Here is an 18145-nt window from a genome sequence, read left to right as displayed (position 1 = left end):
AGGAAAATTGAAGTTGCTTACTGCATTGGAGTATGTAGATGTTGATGATGTAGTAGGTATGCTAATATTTTCAGAATCATCCATTTTTAATTTTTGTTTTCTTCATTTGATGAAATTTTTCTAGAGCCGGTCCTGTATCGGCTAATTAGTTCGACTTATGGAAGTTGCCAAAAAACCAGAAACTGGATTAATTGATGTGTTGTATTGAATTATGGGTTATGTATAATATTTAATAATATTGAATTTGTATTAAATTGGTAATGTACTCACAGTTTATTTTTTGTGTGAAGAAACTTTGTTGTTTAAATACTCTATTTAGCTAACAATATTTTACGTTTCTTGATTTTAAACCGCTGAAAAGTTAGTTTTAGTAAGAGCAGATTTTAATCGGCACTTTATCAACTAAACGCAGGGTTGGAATCCCTTCTAAGACTTTGTGTAGTTTCTTATTAGTGATATTGTTAATAAAAATTTGCCAGTATTAGTTTGTGAGTTTACCCTATATTTGAAGAAGTTAAAGCTTTTCCATATTTAAGTTTTCTTATTAGAGCGCTTTTTGAATTGATGTTTAAAATTTTCGGTTTTCCAAGTCAGTTTTGTTGTCTTGCTGAATTTCTACATATAGAATCAGGTGTATATTGTTAGGTTAGATTAGGTCAGGTTAGGTAAGGTCTCTTAGAAACACTAATATATCAGAATTTACTTTTATTTTATTAAAAATGTTGTTTTAAAGAAATAAATAACATAAATACGTATAACTTAATTTTACAAATTTAAAAACTATTTAAAATACATTTGACCTATCTATTAATACTTTCAATATTATCTACGATACTACATATAGACAATAGACGATCTTTAATATTTCAAATACAAGTAATAATCTCTTGTAGTTTATAAACAACTTAGCAAAAACATATCACATTTTGACAAAAAATTGCTTAAGTTACACTCATATATTTTACGATACAACAATGATGTATCATTTCATATTTAGTCAATACATGTTTTCAATGTTCCAATATACTTTACACATAAAGAACAACTTAAAATACTTGGAGAGTGTACAAGTACATGTATTTGGGTAAGAAGAATTATGCACTCTACATATGAAACTAAGGACGAATACCAATTAGATTGAATAAACCCATTCTAGTATAGAAGAGATGGATTAAAATAAATAATTGAAAATATTTCTACAAGAAATAAAATACACTGCATGCATTGACTATTAAAAATTAAAAACAAGGCATTAGATTTTAAGACTGCCTTTAAATCATTTTATGTAAATGGATTCATATTTTTCAAGATAGTAAATGTAAAATATTGATTTTGATACATCTAAAAACATCGCATAAGTATGTGATGTTTTAACAATAAACTACAAACACGCCAATCAAATATCGTTTCAATCTATTCCTACCTATATAAATCACATTTTTGCATTATCAACTACAACTTTCGACAAAGAAATTTTTAGGCTGTACCACAACATTCCGCATATAAATCTCTCCAGAATTGTACCCTTTCTCCTTCAATATTACCAGTAATACTGACTTTATCATTAATATCAAAAATATTTGAAATACTCTCGTCTTTAACGGGACTCCACAGTACATTATCGAGAAGTTCCGTTGGTTCCGGAGTAGGATTACCGCATTTGGCGAAAGTTGTCCAAGGCTTCACGAATTTTTGTATGTTTCTGTCATCTGCGCTTCCTTTAGTAATGGTAGGCGCTAGGAAAGTGCTGAATAGGTAGAAGATATCGTCAGCGTGGGAGACGCCCTCTATTTGCCTAATAGGAAGTTTTTCTCTTAGGTTTTGGAAGACGTTCTTCATACTGGATCCCCCCGATAGTTTTGTAAGCAACGAAAGAGCAAGCATTGTTTTCAAATATTTTACTTCGCAGAATTTTTTGAAGAAGTTTAAGTTACTGATGATGCTCATTCTGTAGACGTATACTGGAGCTTTGCTGTGGCGCTGAAGCAAGGTGATTGTTTTTTGGATGCCATAGAGGAAATGCACATCGCTTACCATCTGAAACAAACATATTTATAAATATTTTTTAAATAGATATCATAGTCATATAAGAACTGTAATTTTCTTCTTAATACCGAAGAAAGTCTTAATAAGAATAAAAACACGACTTTTTAGACAAAACCAAGAGAACATTTAGCTCAAGATGCTGTAAATATTCTGGACAATAATTAAGTTAAATCGACTATAGCTCAATGAGCTGAATGGCTTGGTCTCCAGAGACTGATGCTCAGCTCGAAACCCTGCAAACTTCTGTCTTGGTACTGTCCCGATAGAGAGTCCCTCTTACCGAATTTACGTGTTTATTATACTCTTAGTCAGTCTAGCGATAGTAACAGGGACGGGAGCGAACTGAAAGGAACGATGTGCGAGTTATTATTATCGAGTTATTTCTAAGCTACAGTGAGAGAAAGGAAAACTCAACTAGAGTTAAAAACGAGGGTAACGAGCAATAACTAGGAACTTGTCGCGTGGAGTTAATTGAAAATTGTTATGGAAAAGGAAACTAAAATGATAAAAACTTTACTTTTATGTATTTTTGTGTGTTTCTTTATCTTTATTAGAGGCCTATCAGGACCAAAGCGGTCAAAATGAGGTATTGGATCATTAAAATTGACGAATGAACATGATAATAACTGTAAATTATATAATTTTTATCTTACCCTGTATCTATTGTTTATGTTCTTCTCAGAAAGGTCTTTATCTTGGTAGTAAAACTTCTGCATTTTTAACGCAACTTCTTTCGCCCTTTCTGTTTTTTCTGGAATGTTAAGGTCAAAAGGAATGTCCCTTTCAAGAGTCTCAGGAAGGTCTGCATCTGTCCTCGTTTTTCTAATTATTTCGTACATTAAACCTTCCATGGAATTGTAACCGATTATGACGGGGACATGATGATGTCGGCCAGCTTTCATTATTTCTTCTGGGTCTTCTGTCAAGAAGGCTCCTTCGTGGGGGTATTCTATAACAGGGATGAATGGACGAACAATGCTGGCGAAGAATGACTAAAAAGTAAAAAAAAATGTTAAAAATGTACATATTTTGAACACATTACAGCAAAATAGTGAGATTTACTATAAGAAATCTAATATAATTAAATTTTTCAATTACGTATTCACCAATATAGAGGAGGATACAAGTATTTAAAAACTTATTTTAATTTTTCTGGTACTTACATCTTCTATTTTAAACTGCGCTGTTACTAAGCTCCTTGTACTGGCTCTACAAAGTTTTTGGAACAAAGTTTTTTCATCTACATCTTTATAACCCATAGCTTTAGTAATTGCAGCAAAGTTTCTTGTTCCCTTAGCCCAGGGATTGAAGGCACATCCGCTTTGCATAATCGCTTTATGGAATAGGCCTAAAAACAAACAATACTTTAGTTTAAAGGCAAAGGAAAATATTTGTATATCGTAGATAAATATTCAAATAAAACTAAGAATAAGAATCCCACATTTTAATCGTTTCTTACCTTTCGTAAGTGGAGAAACAAGCAATAAATGAACTGAGGCACTACCAGCACTTTCCCCAAATATTGTTACGTTATTTGGATCGCCACCAAAGTTAGCAATGTGTTTTTGTATCCATTTTAGTGCCATTGTCTGATCTTTCAAGCCTGCATTTCCCGGCACACCCAAAGATTGGTCCTCTAGACTTAAGAAACCTGCAAAGAAATTATAGAAGTAAGTATTCGTCCTGTTAGTCCATTTTTGCGATCTTCGTTTTAGATTTTCAGTATCATTAACATAAAATATTTTAGGTTCAGTTCTAATTTGATTAGCTAAATGACAAAAATCAACCTAACTCTAAGTATTTCGTTTGAATTTAAGAATAAAGTTGCTTATTGGGTATAAAAAATTTAAGGCCTACAATAATTTTGGTCCTGTGAGCCGGATCATTTTTATATAAATATATGAAAAACCAAAGATTACGAGGTGTCACAGTAAAAGTATGATATAAAAATTATCTTATCAACACTGTTTTTAAAGTCTTTTTGCGCTTTTTTAAATTGCAAAAGGAAAAGGACAAAAACATAGTAAAAAAGACACAAATCTAGTTATGCACGAAAAAATCCAGAAAGAAAAGGGACAGATTGAGATAGGGAGTGATATACGAGAAGCGGTAGGCGCATTAGGACCTCCTATATATTTTAAAATCTTCAAACTTGAGTGTGGAAACTTTGATCTGTTATATAATTTGTCAGAAATTTTCTGAAATATTTTTGTGGGAAAATTGAAAAATGCACCGTGGATGGATGAAATATAGAAAAAATTAAACATCACGTTAAAAAACGACTACTTAATTATTTTCTCATTGCAGTACATTTATTATTTTTACTATATTTCGTGGTGTACTTTGTACAGTAATGTCATAAAACTATGATCTTATGTTTAAATAGAATTTAGGAAGTTATGATTTAGCTGAATACAGTGTAACGAAAAAATACCCTTCAGTGTTTTATGGAAAAAGGTCACAGATAAGAATTAAGGTTATGTTTCCAAGATTATCTGCCACTAAAAACATCTGATGCAATTATTAATAATTTTGCATACTATGATTGATAACGGATATAAGAAATATGGGTTTTCTCATAGTTGTTTATTATTTTTAAACAGAAATATTTAATATATTATTTCCGAAAAGATAAGTAAAAGCTCAATATTTTTATTTTGATTTGTAAACCAATAATATTAGATCCGATTTGACAATCACAGAAGCTGCGATTTTAGTTTGACCTCTGTGCGAAATGATTAAAATATTTGAAAACTGTCGATAATACTAAGAAATTAGTAGAAATAGGTCCTTAATTAGATAAAACATTAATGTATAAAAACATTAATAACAAACGACTAACATTTTGATAAAATAGAAGTATGTAGTGAATGCACTCATCAGAGAGCAATTGTTATTACTAGAATTAATAATTGATTCATACACAATGTTGTACACAATCAAAAAAGTATATGACCGTTTTCTGATTTATCAAGGCAGATCAAAAAACACTGCTTTCATCAAGACTTTTAACTTCCTACCATCCAAGACATCTATGAAAGAATACTAAGTACAATCAGATATTAGAAATCCACATCAACATTCTTATTCAACTACTGCTTAAAAAAAATCACTGATCATCATTGAAAATCAAAAATAAGACAGAAAAGATTTTAATAATTGAAGAAAGCTCATCAGAGCACTAGTTGAAATAAAATAAACAGTTCTAAAGTTGGCAAAATATCATGCAGAAGGTGAATACTGATTTTTTTTTGTAAATAATCTTTTGTGTAAATATAAAAAAAATTGTGAAGATATTTGAGATGTTATGCCACGGAGCAAATGGACTTTAATAAGGAAATCAGACCTATAATTAAGTTGGCTGATTCAACCTTGGTTAAAATGAAATTTGCCTTCTGCAATTATAACATCAATCTGAAGGTATGATAGTGATGTAGATTCACATAATAATGCTATAGATACCAAGCGGAAAAAACGATTATATAAAGAAGTCCTACAAAAGACTTAACATTATTCAGGAATTCTCAACAACCATAATATATAAAAAAAAATATCCCATCTAGGTCGTATTCTTCGAGATAACTAGTTTATAGTATCTTACAACTAATAATAGAGGCAAAGAACATTCGTTGCTGCAGAGATACACGCAGTGTCAACTAATTCTTTAAACTTCGGTTCTAGAATATTTCGCCAGAATGACTGCCAATGCCAGTGAGACCAAGCAACACACATAAAGAAAGAAATAATACAACTACATATTTAATTTTTTTACTTGAAAATCGCAGCTAAAAATAATATCAAGTACAAGAAGTCACCATCTTGTAAAATACAGTTAAAGACGCTTAAAATCACCATCGACTGACCTTAAGTTAATCGTACTCATTTCATAATATCTGATATTATCTCTTAATCACCCAGTTTTTTCACAGCTATTAGAAAATTGTGCAAGGTATTCAGTTAACATAATAATAACATCATTGACGTATTCTAATTATAAAAGGAATAAGCTCAAGAGCTATTTAAGTTCACTTGTATGTAATTATAGAAACAATTTCATGTGATTAATCGCATGCGATATCACGGCAAACATTTGATCAAAACATAACAATTGTAGACGTTATTGTCATCGTAAGTGAGGTTAAAAGGGTTAACTGGTGTATTCTGTTGAACGGTGTTAAGGTTTTTAAATGTTTGTTATAGTTTTGATGTTAAAAGAGATGTGAATTGGTGTACGATGTGAATTAATTTTCAGGATTTTCATTATATACATGCATATGCATGAGGGCATGAGGGACTATTCTTTCTTTCGTCCAAATTCCTTATAGAGCTATCAAAAGTCGGGTTTTATGTGTTTATGTAGCCATATTGAATAAATAAATTATTTGTTATTAGAGTCAGCTTCATTATTTTACAGAGTCTCTTATATCCTACGGATTGTCTCCTACGGATTCCTCGAACAAGTACCGACCCCACAGACACGACAGTCTTTTTTAATATAAAAATCTAGTGAGGATGAATTCATGTCTAAATTTTCGCTTGGAAGGTTAGCGTTTTTGCAAGGTTAGACTGTTTATCAGCTCGAAAAATATTGTTTTTGGTTTTTTTGGCCTTTCACTTATTAAAACTTTGTTATTAGAAACTTCGAAATACTTTTTTGCTTCATTTTTTGATATTTTTTCGGGAAAACGTTTTTCTATCGGCTTTTTTGTCAGTACTAGCAGTAGTAAATTGCTTTCAATTATATTTCTTCAGTATGTTCCAAGTGTTGCCCCTTCCAGGATACGTTCAGTTTTACATGCGCCAGATGGGTATTAGGATGGAATGCAGACACTTGGGTTTTAGCAAAATTTGGTTTTAGTGAGTTTTGTTCTCTTCCATTGCCGACTCTACCTGTGCGAAGGTTTTCCCTCTTACAGCTATACCAAGATCGTCAGCGTAAACAATGCTCTTTGCTTGGGGTTGCATTGACTGGTCGTTCACGTAGAGGCTAAACAGGGACGGGGCCAGAACGCTCCCTTGGAGTTCGCCATCTGCACTTTTTTCCATTTAGCACTATCTTACAGTAATAGTCTATTATATATAGCGATGACCTAATGGTCTCTACTAGATCGTAGTCAAACATAGTGGTAGATCTTAGCAGGGTTCTATGGTTTATTGTATCGTATAGCGCCGTAAGATCTATCCAGGCTAATAGCACGAGATAAGTCACCAAATGGACGAAGAAGTATTGGCAGGCCAAGAAAAATATGGTGCGATAATTTAAATAATTTAGAAGGCTAATATTGAAGAAGAAACAGCCTTTAAAGCCTACATACAAGAAGGAAGAAGAAGAAGAAGAGATACAAAACTAGTCAAACTCTCAAGTAAAGAGTTAAAAAATTACAGTGATATTGCAGTTAAACATCCACACTGCAAATTGTTATGAATATCATGTTTAAGGGGTTTCTTTAGCTTCGTTAAGTTATTTAATGAAGGAAGGTCAACCATCATCTTCTTCTTCTTAGAGTGCCATATCCCTACGGAACGTCGGCGACTACCATGCTTATAATATTTTTATACTGATCTCGGTCTTGCGCTACGTGTAGCAATTGGTCCGCTGTAAAACCTGTCCACTGCCGCAAATTCCTCAACCAAGAGAGTTTCTTCCGTCCTATCCATTTCTTTCCTTCGATTTTACCGTTGAGAATTAGCCGAAGGAACTCATATCTTGGTCCTCTGATTATATGTCCAAGATATTCTAGTTTACGTCTCTTAATAATATTTAATAAAGTTCGTTGATGTCCCATTCTTCGAAGAACTTCTTCGTTTCTAGTTCTGCTAGTCCATGGAATTTTTAGTATCCTTCGATACAACCACATCTCAAACGCCTCGATTTTATTTATGATATCGGCGTTTAAAGTCCAAGTTTCACATCCATACAAAAGTACAGACCACACGTAACATCTTGTAAACTTTTCACGGATTTCCAAATTTAATGAGTTATTGGATAATAGAGGCTTGAATTTTTGAAATGAGTTTCTTGCCTGTTCGATTCTACATCGAATTTCGAAGGATGGATCTAGAATTTGGGTAATCCAACATCCAAGGTATTTGAATCTCTGAACTCTCTGCAGCGGTTGTTGGTTTAATATCAGTTGGGTTGCGCCGATATCCACTTTACTGGTCACCATGTATTTAGTTTTATCGATATTTATCGACAGTCCCCAATTTGTGCATTCCATGTCAACTTTATTGATTAGCTCCTGCAGATCGTCGATGTTTTCAGCTAGAATCACAGTATCGTCGGCGTACCGTATATTGTTATTTCTCCTCCTATGATAATTCAATCATCATAAAAAGATCTAAATGTCTATATCTAAATGAAGATACATTTAATTTCGTAGTAATTATACAGTTGTATTTTTAGACACACATTATTAGCTTAAATTATGGACTCGCTTTCTGTAATTTGTGTGATTGATTGTCTTTGTATTATAAGAGAAAGTAATTTTTTAAATTGTACTAAGATACCACAAGAAAATAGCTTCAGAACTTACCCAAAACTCCCAATCTATAGTTGATACACACTAATACAACATCTCCAGTCATTAAATAATCTGGACCAACGTGCATGCTTTTGTTGGAGCCATACATGAAACCGCCACCATGGATGAAAACCATAACAGGTTTCTTCTTCATGTTCGGGTTGTGACTTGGAAGCTAAAACACGAAATAAAAAATAGATTAGGTAAAGAAGTATTAGTTAAAAATATATTTAAGACATAACGTAGCAGTTAGGCAAAGTATTCAATGACATTACGAATACAAGTTCATTTAGAAAAAGGAACAAAACTATCATCTGTCACTAATTTTGAAGTGAGTGAACACATCCGGTTTTAAAAATCTATGGTTGTCATGTTTTTACCAGAAAAGTTTTTATGTACTTTGATATAAAACGAAAGAATAAAGAGAGTAGTTAGGCCATCCTGCTATTTTATTTAAATCAGGAAATTTGTGACTGAATGGCTTAAAAAATAACAGATTACAATATCAATAGAAGACAGTTTTCGAAGGACAAATATTCTTGTGACGATAAATACACTTAAATCATAGTAATTCTAAAGAATAGTTAAATCTCAACTTGATTTATATATTGGTAAAATGATAATCTAATATTATAGATGTAAATCATTTGGTTTTTTGCACAACAGAGTACTTTGGATGACCTTTACGAAACTCGCTCTGGAATGACTATAAGATCGTGAAACATTCTGGAGGGTATCAGCCGAGAAAAAGGAGGCAAAGCATTTAAAATATATGGAATGAACAGTATTATGCTAATCAGAAATTTAACTAAACTATAAAACAAAAGATAAAGATTAGATTTTAAGGACCACGATTAACCATTGAGTTAATATCCAAAGCGATATTAACTCAAGGAAAACATTAGAATGAAGTGCTATAAAATAGACCTACCTCTTTGGTGTATATATTCATATTAAGGCAATTGTCTTCGTTGCCAATGTGGTGTTTGAAGTATATATCTAACGAGGGACATTCCCATCCTTCTTTGGTACAATCTTTTACTCCTTCCCATGATTCCACTGGTTCAGGAGCCTGAAATAGAAAGAACGCTGTTAAATATACAATATTGAATTTAAAAAAGTTATGAGAGTTATAACATTTTTGTTATAACATAATCAGTTAGTTTCCCTATAATTAATATGAATGATTGAGCCACGGACGACAATCCATCTGTCATCTACTCATCTATCGTTTGATTTTAACGAATTTCAACTGAAAGTTGCAGATTCAATTTGTATTTTATACTACAACGTTTGAAAAATGTCTGATCGGAGTGAAGCTCGAACCAACTGCTTTATAGAAAAAGTAAAAGTGAAAGAAAATGATAAAAATTAACGATTATATTTTTAATAACTTTATTTAGGATCCATAATTTAATTTGTATAAAGATTTTAATCAACTGTCGCAAATATCCATTTGTCAATAAGTAAAATTAAAAGAAAATCGGCAAAATAAAAATAAATATTGAAACCATATCTTAATATTGACACTTGACAATTAACAGAATAGCTTTTAGATTGTTTAATGTGTACTCATTAACACACAACGTCCTAAAAATATTAGTGATCGTATAAACTGGTTTTTGTAGATACAATTTTTAGTTTTTTTTTTCGTTAAAGATACTTTAATGTTGCTGTTGACATTGGCTCATCAATTAACACCAGTTTCATATAAACAAGAGGCCAGTGTAGTGAAGGATGTGCAAATTATATAAAGGAATTATTTACGGAAGAAACTTCTGATGACTGTTAGAAATCAAAATTTTCTTTCTGGGATATATGACAGGAAAAAATAATAATCGTAGTAGTTCTAATGTAATGAAAAATAGTAAGAAAAGTAATTGATTTTATCTAAAAATTTGAGGGAAATGTTCAATGGTTTATTGGCCTAACAATCAGGAGAGAAATATGTATAACGCTGAAGTATAAATAGAATAATACATTCAATGAAAAAAGAACAAGACTAGCTGGTATGACCAGATATTAATATTGGTATTAAGTAGATATTATCAAGAGCTTTTATAAAAAATATTTTAAAGATGTTACTGATCTCGCAGAATTCCTCCTTCTTAGTCCTAATCTCTTTTGGGATGTGGTGACACCATCATACCTCTACAGTTTTTTCACGATTTCCCTTCATCTAACGGCTTGGAGATCTTTCCCTAGGTCTCTTTCCTTCAACTCTACCCTCGACTATCAGTTTTTCCATCGTACCTGTTCTTCTAGCAATGTGTCCAAAATACTGCAAATATCTCTGTTGTATTTGTTTAAGCAATATATCCTTTACTTTAAGTTGTTAAGGGTTTTAAATAGGTTAAACTTAAAAACAGGTTTTCTAACTAGTTGGTTAAGCACTCTAATGAATTCTGCAAGACAGTTTTTATTCGTAGGTTTTACTAAAGCCTCTGATTTTGCCAAAATGCTGCATATGGATATATTGAAATTATTTACAATATCCACAAAACCGAAATCAAACAATAAAATTTACATACAAACATACAGACAGCAAGAGGACGTAATACCATACCAAGAAAACTATTGGAACATGCTTTTAGGATACTGTATAAGGCAGTTTTCAACATTTCAATTTTCAAATATAAATATATCCTTACTTAATGTGATGAATGAAACTGTTTCGATGATGTTTTTATTATATCCTTTATAATTATGGGAATCTTTGTACGTTTGCCCCTTAATTCCCGTGATGCTTAAAGTTTGCTTTTGTATTTGTTTTTAATGTAAACATATGCGGAAAAAGAAGACTCACAGAGATAAGTCGATGTGAAACACACAAGTTTTTTACCTTGCCAACAACCTTGCCAACAACATTATTTTCTGAATATACCTGCATCCAGAAGTCTTCTTGGCTTCCTTCACAGTATTTGAGTTTTAAACTGCTATCTTCGCTGATCTCAAGTACATCATCCAGCTATATAAGTCCTCTGAGTCAATTTCAGGAAAATAGTTTATAATACTTTCCTCCAAACATTGAAAATGAGCAATAACAATTTCAAAGAAGTTCGTCTGAGGATTGATTTCATTTCTTATTACAAATTCCTGTAATGTAATGTAACTTTAATACGCAAGGCTTTGATTTTATCAATTTGTGCTCCTCCTTTGCCTTGAAGCGAAGTTGTGGTTTTATGTATTATTTGGAAGATATCTGGAAGGTATCCCAATTTCAGCAGCCAATTGACATCTTTTAATTCTCGGATAAAAGACTCCTCTGTAAATGTGATAATCAGTGGATCTTTTAGTTCAAATAGTCTCCCTAAAATTGTTCCCCTAGATAGCCACCGGACCTCTCTGAGGAGCAAAAGATTGAAGTAATCCATACCCATATCTTCAGCGGCGAGCTTTACAAGGCGTGCTCGAAGCGGGCGGCTTTTCACAAATTAATTATTTTCACAGAACCATCCAATACGTCTTTCAAATCTTGCAAGAATAGCGATGTAAGATACAATGAATGCTGAAGCCATTTTCTGCCACTACCCATTCTAGACACCGCCCCTCTAATTTTACCAACCACTGCAGCCGCTCCATCACTGCAAATATCTCTGCAAAGCTCTCTCTCTACAAAGTCTGAAATAGTGTGAATTCTTTTGCTTATAGTGCTGTTTGACATCTGCACATTATCAATATTTTTGGTCATATCTGGACCTAACGTGCATTGTACGACATCCTTCACGCAAGGTTTAATCAGTTCCTCGGCATTGGAATCTGGTTTTCCAGCTTTTGCAATGGCGTGGCGTTTTGGCAAATGTTCAAATCTCAGGCAAATTAAAACAAAAGGGTATAAAACGCAATAAAATTGTTTGTAATTGTATAGTAAGATATAAATATAACATGTATTTTGTTTTTAGGTTTATAGTATATTGTATGAATTAGAATTGTAAAAATTTAAGCCACAGAAGGCCCAGTAAAAGATGTTGTAGACTAACAAAATTCAAATGGATCTGCTACTTAGTCTAAAACACGCTGGTGTATCTAATCGATCTATGGACGAGCATTAATACAAGAGATGAGGACTTGCTTCTCAGTGTTACTCACTCCATAGATCGCTACTGGAAGAATATACCAGAATATGGAGACAGAATACTCAAAAATTGATTTATGTGACAATTTGCACTCGAAAATAATATTCTATTCCACTTTCTTTAAAGAGAATCCGTTAATAAAGAACAAACAAATAAAAATTTACGTTATTTGCCTTTGTTACCATTAAACCACAAATGAGCTCTGCGTAATTCTCATAAGAAGTTTATTTTACAGCTACTCTGTCGTTCGATAATATTTCAATTGTGTTAAAATACCTCTTTCCTTATAGTTCTATTTTGTAAAGTTGCCGAATTATTTTTAGCGAATTAACTAAACTTGAACACACTTCTATAAATACATTGACCCAAATATCTCGTTTTGCTTTAAATTGAATAATGACGTCCGTTACGCACAGTCTTATCTTGCTAAAAACAAAATGTTTTGTAATTGTACGATGTTTTCCTGAATTAAAATCGTATGATCAGAAGCTGTAACTATTCTTTTGCAACCGGCATCACGCATTGCTCAATGTTTGTAAACACTTTTTAATCTCTGCACGCTTTTGGTTTACATCACTTCGTTTATTATCAATTCGTTACAAAAAAATCGTTGGAATCCATTACATGCTAAAATTAATTCTTCGAAAGAAGTACAATAAAGTGAGTGAGTTTTCGTTTCGACTAGTGAATGAAAAATAAAATCTGGAAAAAATCTTATACAGAAAATTGTATAAATAGTCCGTCGTCACAGAGTTGACCCTTAAAAATTATACGAATAAGCTGAATTTTGCCGAGAGTATTAATTTTGGGACCCAAAAAAATATGCAAAAAAGTTTACCACTTTTAACCCCGGACTTTCCCTTAAAACCATCCTCGTAGGGGGGTAAAAAACAAAAAAAATCGATTTTTTATGAATCTGTACACTGTAGAAAAAAATGTTTCAAATAAAAAGTGTAGCTGAGTTAATTTTAAACAAAAATGTTTATTATCACTTTTTGTGTAGAATAAACCGTTCTCTCATAAACAACGATTGAAGCGACCGTCAATGTTACGCTTGCGAAACCAATGTTCAATAAAATTTGTATCAGCTCGACAGTAAAAATTCGATATCTTTTAATTCAAGAACCCTATCGATAAAAGTCAAGATGAGTTTTAAAGGTAAAAAGTGCAGCTTTTGTATGAAGTTTTTGTATTTTGCCGCGAATAGACTCAGTTTTTATAAAGGTGTTAAATAAACATGGCGCGATTTTTGTCATTTTTTACGATTCTCATGAGATCAATAGAATTGATCACTTTCATTGACCAGTCGTAGTAAAATTTCCATTTTTAAAGATCAATCTTTAAAACAGATTATATAGCAGAAGGTTAATTCTTTTGAAAAACGTAATAGTGGTTAAAAAAAAAAAAATAAAGTTTTAAACGTTTTAGATCGTTTGTTATGTGAAAGTTTAAATCTAGCGTTTTTTAAGCATATTTCAAATGTCCCATATTTGTTGCCAAAACTTAAAAGCGATAGATTGTATTGATCTCATGGAAAAATCGCGATATGTTTATTTATTTAACCATCATCATCATCATATAACGGGGGTCCTACGGCGATTGCCGCTTCCCGCATTTCAGCCTCCATCTTTTCCTATCTCTCCAATCTCCCTCTTCTAAGCCTCTAGATTGCATTGTTTTTGTAATTTCTCTTCTCCAGGAATTTGGTGGTCTTCCCCTTTTCCTTCTTTCTGGCGGAACATACATTAAGGCTTTCTTTGGCCACCGCTCCTCCTCCATTCTCATCACGTGACCATACCATTGTAATTGCCTTCCTTGTATTCTATCTGAAAGAGTATCTCTAATTCCTGTACGGTTTCGTATTTCCTCATTCCTGATTCTTTCCATTCTCGATACTCGACATGACCTTCTAAGATAATCCATTTCCACAACGTCTACTTTATCTCGTTCATTCTTTGTCATCGTCCAACATTCGGCACCATATGTGGTAATTGGTTCTACAATTGCTCTGTATAAGCGAAGTTTGGTATGCATCTTTATTTTATTAGACCACAGTAATGAATTCAGTATTCGGATGCATTTTTTCCCTTGGGTTATTCGGTTTTGTACATCTATCTTAACTCTGCCATCTGCTGATATGATGCTTCCTAGATATTTATACTGGTTGCAGCCTTTTATGACTGCGTTTTGAAGCCTCAGATCTGTGGTATTTCCTCCAATTTTTAAATATTCTGTTTTGCTTATGTTTACAGTAAGCCCCCATTTGGCATATTCCTCAAATAATTTTCGATTCATATAATTTATATCTTCCTCATCGGTTGCAACCACCACCTGATCATCTGCAAACAACAATGTATACAGAGTTTCTTGTCCCACTTCGATGCCCATAAATCTACATTTATTTCTCCAATTCCTCAATGCTTCTTGGACGTATATTTTAAAGAGTGTCTGTGACAAACAGCATCCTTGCTTTAGGCCTTTAGTGACTTTAAATTCATTTGAGGTTCTGGTTCCAATTTTTACACAACTAACTGCATTTTCGTACAATTTATATATCGCTCGGATATACGTCGAATCCAATCCGGACCTTTTGAGGACCTCAAACATTTTCTTTAACGGGACACTATCATATGCTTTCTCAAGGTCTATAAATACCAAATGGGTCTCTCTACTTCTTTCGACACGCTTTTCAATTATTTGTCGTAGGATAAATATATTATCAAGGCAGGATCTCCCAGTACGAAAGCCGCTTTGTTCTTCAATATCTTGTATCTGTCTTTCAACCCTCTTCTTTAATATTCTGCCGTACAACCGGCCCACAGAGCTCGTCACACTAATACCTCTATAATTGGAACAGTCTCTTTTATTCCCTCTCTTATATATGGAGCTTATATAAGATTTATTCCAATCTTTAGGAATTTCCTGGTCTCCATTTATTTAACACTTTTATAAAATCTGAGTTTATTTGCGGTAAAATACAAAAACTGGATACAAAAGCTGAACTCTCTGCCTTTAAAACGCATCTTGAATTCTGTCGATAGGTCACTGGAATCAAAAGATATCGAATTTTTACTGTCGAGCTGATACAAATTTTATTGAACATTAATTTCGCACACGTAACTGTCGTTGAAAATCGACGGTCGCTTCAATCATTGTTTCTAAGAGAACGGTTCATTCTACGTAAAAAGTGGTAATAGACATTTTTGTTTAAAATTAACTCAGCTACATTTTTTATTTAAAACATTTTTTTCTAGGGTATACAGATTCTTGGTAAATCGATTTTTTTGCTTTTTTTCCACCCTACGAGAGAGGTTTTAGGGAGAAGCCCGGGGGTAAAAGTAGTAAACTTTTTTGTGTCTTTTTTGGGGTCTAAAAATTAATATTCTCGTCGAAATTCAGCTTGTTTGTATGATTTTTAGAGGTTTAGTGGCATTTTCGTCTCTGACGACTGGAGTAAAAAATGCTTAAACGTCAATAATATTTAGTTAATCGTAGATAATATTATAACTAAGTAACTGGAACTTCCAATGTTCATTTTATTTCAATATTTCAGTTTTCAATATTACCGATAGTACCTATAGATACTACCTAATATTCTTGGAATTGTTGTAGCAGGTAACCGATGATAAGCCCCTAAAAAAAGCGCGTTTCAAAAGTTTATTGCTTGGAATATTAATAAATCCTTTTGAAAATCATTTTGTTATCAAAAATATTGATTTTTTAAAGATTGACTAGGGTAATTCTATTAAAATACTCAAGAATAAATAACATGTATTTTAAAGTTTTTCTGCTATTAGAGGTTGAAAATCAATATAGTAATTTTTATTTATTTACACAGATGTCCTAAATAATTGACTGGAACTCATACTAAACCTTTTTCCTTTAATTCAATAAATTCTCCTTTTAATACAAAGTTTTCCTTTTATCTTTTCTTCCATTATATTTCCTCTTATTATATAACCAAAGTACTACAGTTTTCTCTTCCTCATCTTTATCATTTTTCTAATACCCCTCTGTTGCGTGCTTAGCAGACTGTGGGTGTGAGTAGCACTGTGTATAAAGGTAATATCTTACTAGATGAACACAAGAAAGAGGAAGACTTTAAAAAGTTCCTGAAATGTTTGTAACAGAAGAAAATTTGCAAAGAAAAAGATTAATTATTTAATCAACTCCTTATATTCGAATTTGTTAAAATCAATCACTTATTCATAATGACCAGCAAATTCCATTGTATCAAAACCTATTATTTTTTAATTTAAAATCAATTTAATGGTTTGGTGAATATTTTAAGACAACCTTGGGTTGTTCGCTGCAGATTTTGTTTATTTTTTCTAGTTTCAAGCAGTTTCCTGTTGATAGATGAAGTACCATAATTTTACGGATAATGCATGTAATTAAGTGATGTATTCAATTATTATTTAATGGAAAAAATTTTATCAGAACAACAGTACAATATATTGTTTAAAAATTGATTTTTTTAAATTAATTACAGTAGATAAAACGATGGAAAAACTAACAAATCCAATATCGACAAATACCATTCTTCGTTAATTTTAAATCAGCCTATGATAGTAGGCTATGAAGTAAATTGTATGAAGCCATAGACGAATTATATATTTCTGATAAACTGGTAATGATTACAATGCGTAAAGGTGTTTGCAAAGTAAAAATACAAGGTTACTAATCACAAGGGTTTAAAACACAGTTCAAAAGACTGCGACAAGGAGATGCGCTGGCCCCAATTTCAATATAGTCCTAGGAAAGGGGATAAGAAAGGTTGCCAGAATGGCAACAATGGAAATATTTGTAGTAAAATCTCACAAATTATGGCCTACGCAGATGATCTACAACTAATGGCTCGTACAAAAGGCAAGCTAGAAAAAATGTACAAACAAAAGAAATATTTTAAACGTATCTGTACGGAATCCACAACGAATGTGCTGTAAATCGAGTGAGCCAATGGATGAGTAGTACGGTGAGATAGTGTCGCTAGAAAACTGGAACACATAATATGTGTATTTGTTAAACAATTATTAAAAAACTTGGTGTTTTTATATAACTGAGTGATAAAAGAACCTATAATAATCTATCCGGTCTTGAAATCAACTAATCAGAGGCGGCGTAGGGCGTGGGCGACGTGGGCTACAGATCACGGCCTCGCGGTCTGAGGGGCCTCGCACCATGAAGACCTCCAATGCACGTCACCGCTGGCCTAAAAGGGTATTTCCCTGAAATTGCGTTTCTATCGCTAGCGAAAAATTTCCGTTGCACTTCGCCGCCCAAAACAAAATAGGGTATTTCCCGTTCGTCAAACAACAGCCTCCGTTGGTACAAAAGAGTAGTGAAAAAGAAAATGGTCTTTGATTATGAGGGCGAGGATCAACGTATACAGTGTCCCAAAAGCCGGTATGAAACAATTTTTTTAACATTTGTCACAACATGACAATTATCATCATCATCATCATTGGCTCCATAACCTCTGGTGCGTCTTGGCCTGCT

General features: G+C 32.6%; 1 protein-coding gene across 1 annotated transcript in view; it reads right to left on the bottom strand.

The window, feature by feature from the left end:
* Nucleotides 1–18145, bottom strand: part of LOC140444671 (uncharacterized) — a 48404-nt gene that overhangs the window by 17428 nt on the left and 12831 nt on the right. The window contains exons 2-8 of the mRNA XM_072536432.1: nt 9502–9642; nt 8583–8745; nt 3506–3697; nt 3210–3394; nt 2700–3038; nt 1483–2037; nt 1108–1115 (exon numbers count right to left, since the gene is read on the bottom strand). Coding sequence (XP_072392533.1) covers nt 1108–1115; nt 1483–2037; nt 2700–3038; nt 3210–3394; nt 3506–3697; nt 8583–8745; nt 9502–9642 — 1583 coding nt within the window. The remainder of the gene's footprint in view (nt 1–1107; nt 1116–1482; nt 2038–2699; nt 3039–3209; nt 3395–3505; nt 3698–8582; nt 8746–9501; nt 9643–18145) is intronic.

Source organism: Diabrotica undecimpunctata, chromosome 6 (assembly GCF_040954645.1).
Source record: "Diabrotica undecimpunctata isolate CICGRU chromosome 6, icDiaUnde3, whole genome shotgun sequence".
Taxonomy (NCBI): domain Eukaryota; kingdom Metazoa; phylum Arthropoda; class Insecta; order Coleoptera; family Chrysomelidae; genus Diabrotica; species Diabrotica undecimpunctata.
The sequence above is the reverse complement of the archived record's forward strand: the minus strand, read 5'-3'. Positions and strand labels throughout refer to the sequence as shown.